The sequence below is a fragment of the Penicillium taxi genome (assembly GCF_028828555.1).
Source record: "Penicillium taxi strain IBT 34144 chromosome Unknown utg000004l_segment0_segment0, whole genome shotgun sequence".
NCBI classification, from domain to species: Eukaryota; Fungi; Ascomycota; class Eurotiomycetes; order Eurotiales; family Aspergillaceae; genus Penicillium; species Penicillium taxi.
The window spans coordinates 5,886,093-5,898,797 of record NW_026643206.1 but is presented as its reverse complement, the minus strand read 5'-3'; the positions used below and the strand labels follow the sequence as shown (position 1 = coordinate 5,898,797).

General features: G+C 48.7%; 7 protein-coding genes across 7 annotated transcripts; 2 read left to right on the top strand and 5 right to left on the bottom strand.

Annotated features, from left to right (window-relative positions):
* Positions 1 to 251: 251 nt before the first annotated feature.
* On the top strand, positions 252 to 740 carry N7495_007084 (SRPBCC family protein; the record flags this gene model as incomplete). The annotated part of the gene is made up of 1 exon (XM_057209735.1): positions 252 to 740. The coding sequence occupies one exon, from the start codon at positions 252 to 254 to the stop codon at positions 738 to 740; it is 489 nt and encodes a 162-aa protein (XP_057063509.1).
* Positions 741 to 1,000: 260 nt separating this feature from the next.
* N7495_007083 (Chitin synthase A) lies at positions 1,001 to 4,044 on the bottom strand (the record flags this gene model as incomplete). Its single annotated transcript, XM_057209734.1, has 2 exons — positions 1,001 to 1,937; positions 1,991 to 4,044. 2 exons carry the CDS (start codon positions 4,042 to 4,044, stop codon positions 1,001 to 1,003), a joined length of 2,991 nt encoding a protein of 996 aa, XP_057063508.1.
* A 194-nt stretch (positions 4,045 to 4,238) lies between these two features.
* On the bottom strand, positions 4,239 to 4,460 carry N7495_007082 (Chitin synthase A; the record flags this gene model as incomplete). Its single annotated transcript, XM_057209733.1, has 1 exon — positions 4,239 to 4,460. One exon carries the CDS (start codon positions 4,458 to 4,460, stop codon positions 4,239 to 4,241), a length of 222 nt encoding a protein of 73 aa, XP_057063507.1.
* Positions 4,461 to 5,226: 766 nt separating this feature from the next.
* On the bottom strand, positions 5,227 to 6,210 carry N7495_007081 (DUF1774 domain-containing protein; the record flags this gene model as incomplete). Its single annotated transcript, XM_057209732.1, has 3 exons — positions 5,227 to 5,429; positions 5,486 to 5,925; positions 5,987 to 6,210. 3 exons carry the CDS (start codon positions 6,208 to 6,210, stop codon positions 5,227 to 5,229), a joined length of 867 nt encoding a protein of 288 aa, XP_057063506.1.
* A 691-nt stretch (positions 6,211 to 6,901) lies between these two features.
* N7495_007080 (inositol monophosphatase family protein) lies at positions 6,902 to 7,975 on the bottom strand (the record flags this gene model as incomplete). The annotated part of the gene is made up of 1 exon (XM_057209731.1): positions 6,902 to 7,975. The coding sequence occupies one exon, from the start codon at positions 7,973 to 7,975 to the stop codon at positions 6,902 to 6,904; it is 1,074 nt and encodes a 357-aa protein (XP_057063505.1).
* A 428-nt stretch (positions 7,976 to 8,403) lies between these two features.
* Positions 8,404 to 9,677, bottom strand: lap1 (putative aminopeptidase; the record flags this gene model as incomplete). Its single annotated transcript, XM_057209730.1, has 3 exons — positions 8,404 to 8,637; positions 8,697 to 9,443; positions 9,495 to 9,677. The coding sequence occupies 3 exons, from the start codon at positions 9,675 to 9,677 to the stop codon at positions 8,404 to 8,406; spliced, it is 1,164 nt and encodes a 387-aa protein (XP_057063504.1).
* A 615-nt stretch (positions 9,678 to 10,292) lies between these two features.
* N7495_007078 (uncharacterized protein) lies at positions 10,293 to 11,503 on the top strand (the record flags this gene model as incomplete). Its single annotated transcript, XM_057209729.1, has 3 exons — positions 10,293 to 10,671; positions 10,748 to 11,255; positions 11,305 to 11,503. Coding segments are annotated over 3 exons (1,086 nt in total), but the record flags the coding sequence as incomplete, so codon positions are not given.
* Between the last annotated feature and the right edge of the window lie 1,202 nt (positions 11,504 to 12,705).

Sequence of the window (12,705 nt, the reverse complement as noted above, 5' to 3'; positions counted from 1 at the left end):
TTACCAATTTTTGCAGAATCGTCCTTATCTAATGCCGTACCCGAGATGATTACAAAACTGGAATATGCGGAGTGTAGTTACGAGTACTGATGCTACGTCATAATTGATCACCATCGAATGTATAAATAAATACAGCCCTAAGGGCAACACTTTATTTATCCCATCAAAACATCGACTTATTCAGTCAACTGGTATCCACCAATTACAATATATTGTCACTTGAAACCGTTCAACAACTACAAATCCGAATCATGTCTTCCAACAACATCGCCTTCACATCACCAATAAACGCACCAGACCAAACTCCCCTTACGATCTCCGAAGTCTGGGCCGGCCTCCTCCTAAAGATTAAACGTGCCGAACTATTCGTCCCAGCCGCAATCAAGTCGACAGAAGTCTTGAGCGAGACAACAGACCCGCAAACAGGCGCCCCAGTGACAACGCGAAACGTGGTCTTCCACGAGAACGAACGCAAAGTCAAAGAGATCGTCACCGCTTACAAGCCGTGTCGTATCGAATTTGAGCAGCCTGATGGAAGCAAAATTAGTAATGTTGTCAGCGAGGGTGCTGGCGGCTCGCTCTACTTGACTTATATCTTTGAGTGGAGACACCCCGGTGTTTCGATTGAGGAATTGGCTGCTTTGGCGGAGAAGGAGAAGAAGATGAGTAAGGACGCTGTTGAGGGAACTATTACTGCTCTGCGCCAACTTGTTGAAGAAGGTTCCCTTTTGCAGGGGTAGTCCTGATATGCAAGTGCGGTAGAAAAGTGAAGCGAATGTTGAAGAACAGACCTAGATAGGTCGAAGTGCAATAAAGGAAGACAATCATCATTATTTTTCCGTTCAACGCATAATTACATCCATGAATAAAGTGCCAAATTTACATTTGAAGACACATAAACAACATAAGAAAAACCTCATAAGACACTTCCGACGTAAAAAAAACTCCGAAGGAAAAGGGGGGAATAAAAAGAGAAAAAAAGTCATTAGATAGGCTGTGCCTATTTGCGCCAGAAAATAGCTTTGCCAAGGGTACGGCTAACAGACCATCTAGCTTCCGAAATCCGATCTTTGATACTAGGCTTCCCGCTATAACGGATCGGACGGGAGGCAGTGCTGCCGTCAGTACTGCTTCCAGCACCAGTACTGCCCCCGCCAAAGGCACTCGGGACGAAATTGCTCAAGTTCCCAGCGTCGAACTTCGTCTTGCCCTCGACAATCATGTGAATGAAATGGAGCAGGGCGAAAGTGGTTGAGCCGACAGCACGAACGGCTGCAAGACCAGCGACGGACCATAGGATGATAGAGAGGTAGACATTTGTACCAGTGTGATCGAGACTGTAGACCTCCGAGATAGCCATAGCGAGAATAATGTTGGCGACCATCCATATGGAAACCATGTACGTGCGAACGGCGCGGTAGTAATCTTCCTGCATCTGGGCTTCGGTGGGAGGGGTCTCCGGGACCTCGAGCCTGTCACGGAGGTTGCGAAGGGCAGCGTCGTAGCCACTGTCGATATCGAGTTGTTCGGAAGGCATGTCCATCAAGACTGTTGTGCCGTTTACGATTTTGGCTGTGCCAAGATCGGTGTGGATGACATTGTCTCCCTTTGTGCCCCATGTCACATCGTGCGTGTTGCAGAATGCGTAAACCTGTAGAATACAGATGTAGCTAGGCATCAACAGGAAGTATTGAATCGACGAGGTGATCATGTGCCATGGGTCCAGGTAAAGTAAAGAGGTATAAAAATAGAGACCGACGGTCGAAAGCATGGAAATAACGATGTTAGCTAGCAGAGAACTGCTCACATCGAGTGACTTCTTGCCAACACCGGCGCGGGACATAATCTCTATGACGACCAAGTACAGAGCGCAGAAGATCGTGTAGAACATGATGACAGCGTAAACAATGATACCAGTCAGATACAGGTTTTTAGCACTATAGCAGGGTAAGCTTTGAACAGCCAGTTATCAGATTGTGTTGAGACTTACCCTTGAGGTCGATTACCTAGCGAGACAATAAATTGCAAAGCCATGACCAAAACACATGCATACCGAAGCACGTAGAAAATGTACAAACCCATATTATGACCGAAGGGATCAACTTTTTCATTCGTGAGCGAGCCAGCGATGAAGTAGAAAGCGAGGTAGAAGTTGGCGAGACCGAAGTAAGTGAAAACAAGGTTAAAGAATTGGTAAACGAACTCGATATTCAACAAGATCTTGCGGCCGAGACTGTGATCTGTAGCCCAGATCTGCTTCGCATTGAAGTTCGAGTAGACTGCGGCGAAGAAGGCACCATTGAGCCAACGACGACGCTGGGAGATGAATTCAGGAATAGTGTCCGGCACATCAGTCGTTCCAACGGCGTTCTTGACGAACTTCAGGACCCATCTCTCTTCACGCTTAGCCACCAACTCCCAGCAGAGAATGCGATCCTCAGCCAGATACATGTTAGCCGTGAAAACGTCAGCGTCCTGGCCATGCAACGTTTCACCCTTGAAATACTGGTTCAAAGGACCATGACCATCGGCATCGTTCTGCAGAGCGAAGAAGCGATAGGCACTCAACGCACCGGGCAACACAGTAATGTATCCAAAGACAGATTCAAGCGGCTTATCCAGAATATTGGACATCTTGTACTCAAAGTTCTGACTTGCGACAAGAGGGTTGAGCAGACCAAGCATGCCCTTACCTTTACCAGCTTTAATCTCACCAGCGGCACCGGCAACATTTGAGTTTTGATCAAATGCCTTCCACAAGTGGTACAAGGCAGTCGGCTCAGGCTTTGTTCCAACATCAAGCAAAATACAGATATTAGGCTGCAGAGCACGGCCGAAGGCATTGAAGAACCAACGGTGAGAGTTCAGCTTCTTTTGGTTGTGCTCCTTCAGACAGAACATTACTTGACAAGGGACGATACCCTTCTCAGCACCCTTGAACTTAAGGTCTGAGTCGAGGGATACCTGCGTGGTGTACTCATACAAGTGAGCAGTGACTTCTTTCTGGTTGACAATGTTCTTCGCAATACCTTCCTGATAAACACCGAGCGCAGCGAGAGCATTAAGCGTGCGAGGATGCACCTTTTTACGACCATCAGCGATAATGCACACAACAATTTTCTTCCAACCGTCCTTGCCCCAGGTACGGGATTTGGTACGCGAGCAGAAGTGGCTTATATTGCGCATGACACCGTGCATAGTCCGAGTAAAGCCGATCTCATCTTCATTGTACATGGTAATGCAAATGAACAATTCAGTTTCACGAGTAGTGACTCCAATTTGCTGGCGAAGCTTGTATCCATCAGTGAAATCATCAGGATCAGAAGTCACAGCTGTATACCGCATATGAGTGAACTCTCGCTCGTCGCGACGGGGCAAGAAACTGTGAAGGATAGTCGGGATTTTGCACTCCAGAATCAACTCGCCGTTGGTCAGTTTCACCTCACGCTGAACAGTCTGGGTATCGCGCACACCACGACGGCTCTGTTTATCAGGTGCAGGGCCATAGTGAAGATTAGGATCGATCATTGATTCGTCTTCATCCTCTTCCAAGCTAACCTTGGCCATCTCCTTTTCATCACCCAGCATGGTTGACTCCGTCTCGAAGGAGCGTACGCTATCGCGGGATCTGTGATTGATGCGGTTGGCGTCCACAAAAGGATCTTCGTCTTCCATATTGATACGGGTTTCCGCCCCTAGACTAGGTGTCGGTCCCGAAAACAATGGAGCTGGAGGCAGTGGTCGTCTGGGGCTTCCTCCATATTTGCTGCTTGGTGAGCCGGGACGCGGGCTGCCATTGATATCGGCACGTTCGTAACTCACACTGTGAACTGAAGGTGGGCGAATATGACCAGGACTCCAAGGTCTGATTGGTGATCCAGTCCTTGGAGGGATGGAGGGGTATATTGAGGGATCTGCTAGACTAGCAGTGGGCGCGGGCATAGTTGGCGCATTGCGAGAGGTGGCACTCCGGCCTTCATAACCCGGTGCCTGAATACTATTTCGACCTCGATCATTAGCACGCGGCCCCATGAGTTTGCCCATTGCATAACACGCGAAATTTGAAGGGCTCAGGTGGGATGTAGGAGGAAGGTTCGCGTGTGCTTGTTTAGGGGATCGCTGGCAAGCTACCCTACGAATGACCTATACCCAATAAGGGGATTCATTGTCGGATAGCTCGCCATGGCAGGTAGAAAAAGTGGAGAGACGACAACTGGAATGTGAAAATGGTATGAGGGTTACATCAAGGGGAAAACGTACGGAGAATCATATGCTGCAGGCTGGTAGTGCGGTGGGCCTCGTGGATTTCCACCATAGTCGTCATCCAGGTCGCTACCGGTGGGCAACAATCTCATACTAGCACCATTATGTATCGGAGAGTCCTGCTCAGAGAGAAACGGGTTCGCCTCGTCAGGATACGATGGTGGCTCCCCGTAGCTGGAGGGCTGATATCGGCTCATAACGCGGAATGTGAATGTTTTCTTTTTCTATCTCAAGACCTCATAGTCAAATCTGTCATGCAAGTGGTCAAATAGTACACTGCGCGTGCAAATTCAAGGCAATCAGTTCAACCAAGTCGGTCTGGGAGGCTGGATAGTTGAGGTTGAATTGGAATGTTGTTGATTCGGTGAAGAATGTGAGATAGCTCACAAAATATGGTGGCTAACGACAAGAAGACGACAAGAAGTACCGATGCAAGGCAACAGGAACACGTCCAGCCCCGGTTTATCTGTGGTCGAGATCAACAAAATGGAGGTGGAGCGCGTTGCCAGGACAACCTAGATTTTAACCTCATTTACTTTACCAGGGTTTCAGCCTGATGCAGTCTTCAAGCTTAATTCCACTCAAGTTTACGATCACAGGAGAGAGCAAGGTGCAGAGGGTGTGTTGTCTAGATGGCTACTCTACAGATTATCTAATTCCTTGCTCGTTACGCCTTGCTTCTCTTTTAACCGTTGTTGATACCCATCATTCGGCCCCAATCTTTAGCGCCATCGAGTGGGTCATGGCTGTAAAGTAATGTACGAACTAGGCGCTAAATTTGAATACTAACATCAAGATTGCATTCTTTTGAAACAAAGTGCCTGCCTTATTACATGGAAAGTACTGTGCAGGTACGATCATTGGCACACGCCAACATTTTTCGATTTTCAAGTCAATTGGCCAGCGCATTCACATGCTTTACCGGCTTTGAATACTGTAAATTTTCGTATTGGTAATTCTCACTTACGCAGCACTGTCGTTGAGCAGAGGGGCACGCTCGCGATCGTCGGATTCGGGGTGAGCAACTTGGCGGAACAGGGAGTCACGGCCTTTGTACTTGGTGAAGGAGATGTAAAGCGAGGAAATGAACAAGACACCGAAGATGGTGAAGGCAAAGATCCATTGCAAAGCAATGATCTTGATGGAGATTTGCTGGACGGCCAGTGCTAGAATGAATCATTAGCATATTAACTATATCTCAAAAATTTAGGTGGCCACTTACACAAAGTCAACCAGCTCAGGCAGTAACCGAGGATGTAGTCCTGGCGGAAGAAGATGTCGCTCAGGCCGACAAAGAAGAACACCCAGATGAAGACATTGGCGACAATTCTACCGGGCAAGTTGTGGCTGTGGACTGCGACAGCTCCATTCCAGAACAGTGCGGTCAAGGTCCAGGCATAGGGACCTGCCACGGCAGAGAGGTGCACAAAGGCCGGCGAGCCATGGTAACGCCAGTAGGTAATGTACTGGTTAATCAGGTGCGCAACCAGGATAATCTCAGAGATCACGAAGCGGTTCCGAGTCCACAGCAAGATCCAAGCCAACAGGAACAGGTTGTTGAAGATGAAGTGGGTAGCTACATTGGCTGCGGGAGTGACCAGTCGAGAATCGTTGGAAAAGAGATGCCAGACATAGCTGAGCTGGGAGAGGAGCAGGAAGATCCTAGATGGATATAAAGGTTAGTGATTATACCACCATTTTATTTTATCAAGCTCAAGCTTACCAGTAGATTCCAGTGATGGTATTGTTCTGACTGAAGGGGGTTTCGTGCTTGAGAGCCTGCTTCCAGAGGTTCTTGCTGTCCTTGGTATCACCGGGGGAATGGATCGAATAATAGCTGCCCACGACCACTACAATTAACCAGGTGAGAGGTACAAGGAATCGGTAGACCTTGAGTGCCCGAGCATCATGAGATTCACGACGAGAAAAAGGGTTGTAGGAGGCCATAGTGATGGGAACTATGGATAAAGAGGGTAATTGGAATGCAGATGGGGAAGAGAAGGGTAAGAATTTATGGACAGGACAGGATCGCACAGTGGTCTGATGACTGGTGGAGTCTCGGTCAAGAACCAGTGGCGCTTTCTATGGCGTCAATTCCTCTTTCGTCGATGATGTCAATATTCCTATACTATCGAAAACCTGAACTTTTACTATTTCATCCTTGGAATTGAAAACTTTCAAATTACAATTGCATTTGGAATTGATAGGCTTGCTCTCCAACTCCAATTACCGTGCAAATCAAAATATCAAATACAGCCAGAATCCGGAGTCAAAAATGGCGCCATTAGTACTTTTGTGATCGACAACTGTAATGGAGATCAACCCGGGGAACAAATGTACGATCGACAGCCGAACCAGGCATCACTCTATACAACATCCATGTATATCTAGGTAGTAATAAGCTTGAAAGTACATAAATATCATTAGAGTATAAGACAGGAATTATCGAAAAATTATTTAGAAATGAGGTTTATTTTTTATTAGGTACCTAATACTCAATTCCCTACAGTGCAACGGCGTACAAACATAAGACCCACGGGTGCAAACGATAGGCTAACAACATAACATCTTGAATTGGTATCCGGAGAAGAGCTTGGCACTTCCAAAGTAGATGCCTACTTAGGTAGGTACTTGAAAATTACTGCGCTATCGACTGTCGTGTCACCCGAACAGCCTCTAATAAGCGACCATGGATAGAAGCCGGCGCCACAACCATTCCATGGCATCCAGTCAAACTGCGACCTAGTCCGCAGTCCACAGACCTACCCTCAAGATCAGAAACAACACATCCAAGCTCCTGCACCAATAGCATTCCACCCGCATGGTCCCATATCTTCGATCGGTATTGATCACTAAGCGGCACCTTGATAAACGCATTGCATCCACCACGGACCGCGATAGCAACATACCGCATCTGCGCAGACCACAGGTCAACGGGGTTCGGCCACGGACAGTCCAGCTGTGCCGCGACCTGCGCGTGCAGAGGTAGGTTCTGTGTGCGAGCCTCCTGCGTATCGATGAAGCGAACCTCGCTGCCTTCCGTGATCTGCGGTACAAGGCCAAGGGGTGTTGTAGGCAGGAGGCCACCAGTGCCCAAGGGCCGGATGGTAGCTCCCTGGCCGAGAACGGCGGAGAGAAGTTGACCGTGTCCATCACGATCGACCAGTTGCTCCGATACACGACCAGTGCTTAGCTCTAGATTCGGACAACCCAGAATACCGACCTTCTGAATACCATTCTCCACAAGTGCCAGACACACGGCGTACTGCTGTCCGCGCATAAATGTGGCGGTGCCATCGACCGGGTCAAGTGTCCAGACACGACCGGTGCGGCCACATTTCCCCTTCGCGCCTAGATCGATCAATTGTAGCATTTCCGCCCGGGTTTGCGGTGTGTAGAGGAGAGCTTCACTCTCCGCATCATCCAAATGAACGGATGTGGCTAGCTCCCATGTTCGTTCGAGGAGGACGGGGTCAGCTCGCAGTGCGGTCGAGTCCTCTTCCCCGACGAACTCGTCGTCTGGGAATGCGTTATGGATCGCAGCGATGACTGATGCTTGTGCGGCGAAGTCGGCAATTGTAACTGGAGAGGAATCGCCCTTTTCGAGGGTGCCCTTGTCGACAGCGTCGAGCAATCGCTTTGTCAGGCGAGCAGCGCGCTGCACGGCGAGACTTGCAATTTGAAGCTCTTTGGCGTAGGCGTGAGAACTCATTCTTAATTGTCGTGTGATGGACTTCCAAATTTGTCTACCTGCATTCCCATCAATTGATGTTGAAGATTAGAGGGTCTGGCGGATCGAGATTCCGGTCATTGAGCCGGGTGGTGGGGTGTAGCTCCCGCGATCCTGGCGATATATTTTGGGTGACCGGGAGGATCACGTGTTTCAAGTACAAACAGTCTCAAATGTTAAAAGGGTTATACTAGCGCTATGGATTCATGATAGAAGATTTATAAAGTTGAATATGATGCAGGGATTGGATAATAGTAAGAGTACGTTATTTCATTCAAGGTGTATATTAATAACGAGTAATTCTCGCAGACGGGATCCGAAACAATCATTGATGCAGCAGGATCAATGGTAGAATAACAAATTCATGGTAGTATCTCGTATAACGCCAAGCGAAAATGTCATAAGCGACGTCAGAAAGGAGCAAATGCAAGCTCGTATGCAAACGCCAAGCTCATCTTAGCGTGCTGCAACATATGGTCGAAGCTCAGATACTTGATCTGGTCATCAGTGGAGTGAATCTTCTTATCCGAGTTCTCAAACTGGGACTCGATCACGAAAGCAGATGGGTAGCCGTAGCGACTGGCTGAGGCGTGATCGGAGCAGGCGTAGCCGCACTTAGTCTCGACATAGGGGATGTCACAGTACTGCGAAGACGGTTAGTTATTAGAACTTTCAAACAAAAAAACATTTCGGCTGAACTTACAGTGGTGATGACCTCTTTGATGAACGAGGTGAGACCCGTGTCGACGTAATCGACAATGACACCGACCGACTCCTTCAGCCCAGCATCCAGAGTACCCTGAACATAACCTGTCATGTCCTGCTGCAGCATAGCCTTGATCTCACGTCGATCCTTCTTGTATTTGGCGTACACGGCCTGAGAGCCCAGCAGACCACCCTCTTCGGCAGAGTACCAGTGGAACTCGATGGTATTGGGTGCTTCTCCTTGAGAAATAATTTCGGACTGCAGCAGAGTCCGGAGAGATTCAAGGATAGTGACAGTACCACTGCCATCGTCATCGGCGCCTGGGGCAGCCAGGAGGGACGGGAAGAAGAGGTTGATGCTGTCTTGGTGGGCACCCAGAACAACGGTGTTGTTGCTCTTGCCGGGAATGCGCGCGATGATGCTGAACTGGCCCCATGTGTGAGCGAATTTCTCGACAGTCGCGCCATACTCGGTCGCGCCTGAGCTCTTTACAACGCCAGCAACCTGCTCAAAGAGCCATTCAGCGGACTGGATGCCATAATCGGACTTGTAGTAGCGGGTGTGGAAGGAGGTGAAATGCTCCAAGTTCTTCTTCATATTGTCTTTTGATAGACCTTTTGACAACGGGTCCACGGCCTCCTGGTGCGCCATCTTTCCGGGGTATCGGACCACGCGCTGGGTATGCAGGGCGCCGTACGATCCCGACTGGAACTCCTCAGTTACGTCGATGAAGTTCTTGCCATCCTAGAAGCGAGTCAGTATTCGATCAGCTAATTACAAAGACTTCAGACTCACCAATTTCAAAGCCCATTTCTCCTCCTCGGTCACCCATCGCGTGGTGTACGGAGCTAGCTCGATAAGCCATTTAGCCTGCTGAGAGGTTTGGATAACTGATTGAGCTAGAGGTGCCTGAGGAATAACAGCAGCCAAGGCAGTAGAAGCTGTTGCGCTCAGCGCAAATAGCGTAAGGAACTTCATTGTTGTGAAAAGTTCTGATGCATGAAAGGAAGAGGGCGGATGTTGTATTTGAAGACAAGGCACATCAGACTTATCACGCGCTAAGTTTCGGGCCCCGCGCTAAGTGACTTATTAATAGAGTTATTTACTCCTAGTCTTATTTATCCTACGGAGTATACTCCTGCTTATCCCTGGACCCTTGTAGTAAGTAGAGTCTTGATTTTATGAATTGTTTTGAATTTGACGGACTAAACAGGAGTATCTATTTTCTAGATCAGATTAATTGATAATTGAGTCATTACCAAGTTACTCGATGACTGCAAGTGGAGTTAGAGTGGATAGTATTGAGTCACATCACCTTGGGGGCGCAGTGTATACGGGGTAACAGCCGAGAACCGAGGGACTTAAATCCGATCAGCCCTTGGATCTCCGTATCTTTGACTCTGGTTCGTCCGTTCTTTCCTCATTTGGAATGAAGGGTTAGGGCTCCCTATCGCTGGTCTGCCTTCCACCAATCATCGCGTTGCCTTTGACCCGTGCTGCATGCAACGCGCTTTATCTTCTTATCTTCTCTTATACCTCTCTTTGTACCCCGTACTTCCTTATCCCACTCTTACCCCTCTAACCCTTCATAGCTTATGCACTATGGCGATTCACCCAAGACTACACCTCGAGAGCTCTCAAGGGAGCCTCTCCCCCCAGCAGACTTTAGCAATCTCCGCGTGGACCGAACAAGCCGCATCGTCACTACAGAACCTGTCCCTATCTGAATCAGCGCCTGTCGTCGGAACGCCGTCGGTGTCGACACCAACACGTTCAAATCTGCGCGGGACAACAGTGTCCCTGTCTATTCCCCTCGATGACGAGCCGCTAAGCCCGTCCCCACAGTCAAAGGTGGCCGCACCCAAAGTTACTTTCCGGCGTCGTGAGCCTCTGCGCCGTGATAGTCTTAAGAGTCGCGAGGCTCTTCTGAAGGGCAAGGATGGCAGTCGCCGGAGACAGCGCTGGGAAAATGGTACGCGCTCAGATGGGATCACGGTCATCCCCAAATGCTGAACGCTGGAATACTTGAGTACTGACATCGCATGAAGACCGTTTGCTGCACAACCCGTGGGCGCAGCCTCCATCCGCCAGCGACTGGGAGATCCAGCCAACCTACACCCGCCATGACCCGATGCCGTACTACCTCGCGCCGCTATGGGATGTTCACTACTCGCGCGTGGCCGATAACCAGTCAGCCCAGAAACACGCCGCGAAGACAGCCAACCAGGAGTCCCGTATCCCCAAAGAACTTCGACAGAAGCTGAAGCATGCGCGGGCTGCTCATGGCATGCTCCGTGACCTAGAAGATGACGTACGGCTTTTCATCCGGAAGTGGAACGAGAAACAACTGTACCTCGAGAATGAGGGTCTGCAAGATGTGCCCAGCGACTCGGAGGATGAGATCGTCTTCGTCGGTCGCAATGGGCAGATGCATGATGCCCCAGATCGAAAGGAGCGACTACAGTTGCTACGCCAGGAGATAAATTCACACAATGAGCGCGATGGAGAGAAGATGGTACTTGAGAGTCTGGTCGACGACCCCTCTGCCGGTTTCGGGTGAGCTGTCTCTTTCCCATCTTAGATATCTAGGACTAACCCTGTATAGTCGATGGCTTGTGCACTCCATCGCCTCGTATTATGGACTGCATACTTGGTCTGTTACCGTGGAGAACCCTGCCCGACGGGAAGCATACGTGGGATTCCATAATCCGGATAACCAAGCTGGCCTGATAAGCCATATTCCTACCGGAAAGATGATCCGACCAGGAGATGATCTTCCTCAGCCGCTGTATGCGCAGATCTAAGCAAGCTGCAAGCTTAACATGGGTTGCTATTCGCTTTCCTCTAGTTTCACTATTTTCATGACGCCATATTAGACTCCGATTTCGGCTTTGATTTCATGAATATCATTTCGATCTGATGTGTATTCGCCGATCTCGGTCAGAATCGAGTTGAAACCGTAGATAACCTGTCTTTTTAAGTTTCCCGCATTACACATGTCGTCACCCCCGCGCGAATAACAAGTATGACATTTAATAGAATGATACTGCTTTTTGTTGGCTGTTAAGACCGACTGGGCAATATCTGGGCGAGGAAGGATGTAGTCAATCTCCACTTCGAGAAAACCGGTATAGTTAAACATTGTACTGTCACTTGCTTTTCGGTTTTGAGTGGTATCGGGTCGGACCGCGCCTTAAAACGGCGGTACAGTATACAGGACTACACCTCTATCACTCTACTCTTGTATATCAATGCGTTTAAGTGGAGAAATTTCTGAAAGGAAACCGAGACCGAAACCTTTTAGGGAAAGAACAGGTTCGAGAGAAGCAATCCAATCAGTTCTATGCCTTCTCCGTGACATAATACGCTTATACATCAAAGTCCGAGAACAAACGCCCGAGTGTTGTCTAGAACATGTTCCATTTCTTATCCCTCATCTCTAACTGGTTTTAGCACCCGAGAGCTCAGAGCACTGAAAAGTCAGATGAGGGCATTCGTGAGCGAATGAAGAATCGACACAACAAAAAAACATCTACACCATGATGAGCGCGGAGCCAAGGGGGTTTGCTAGGTTCTCCTATAGGTGAGTTAAAAGAATCCGAGTGTAGGACTTGGGCATTAGTTTGTCGCAACGAAATAGAATTGTACAGATAGCTTTGAGGCTTTTCTTTGATCCCTTTACAGGGCACAAACATGTCAAATCAAATCAAATCATAGGGCTACTACCTCGGACATTCCTTGCCTCATTCTCTTTTTAACTATTATTGACCTGCCCACATTCTATTTCTTTTGTTTTTTCTGTCTCTTCTAAACTCCAAGATTCCCCTTATCCATCTTCCATACCCTTGGAATCTTTGAATCTTACACATTCTCCAATGACCCCTGTTACTCACGGACCCGATACTCCGAGCTTATCATCTGATTAGAACAGGGGTAAATTCGCCTGTTCATTCCGAGCTTCCAAGGTTCTTCCATTCATATATCTGTCAAATTGCGTGGTGTGTGA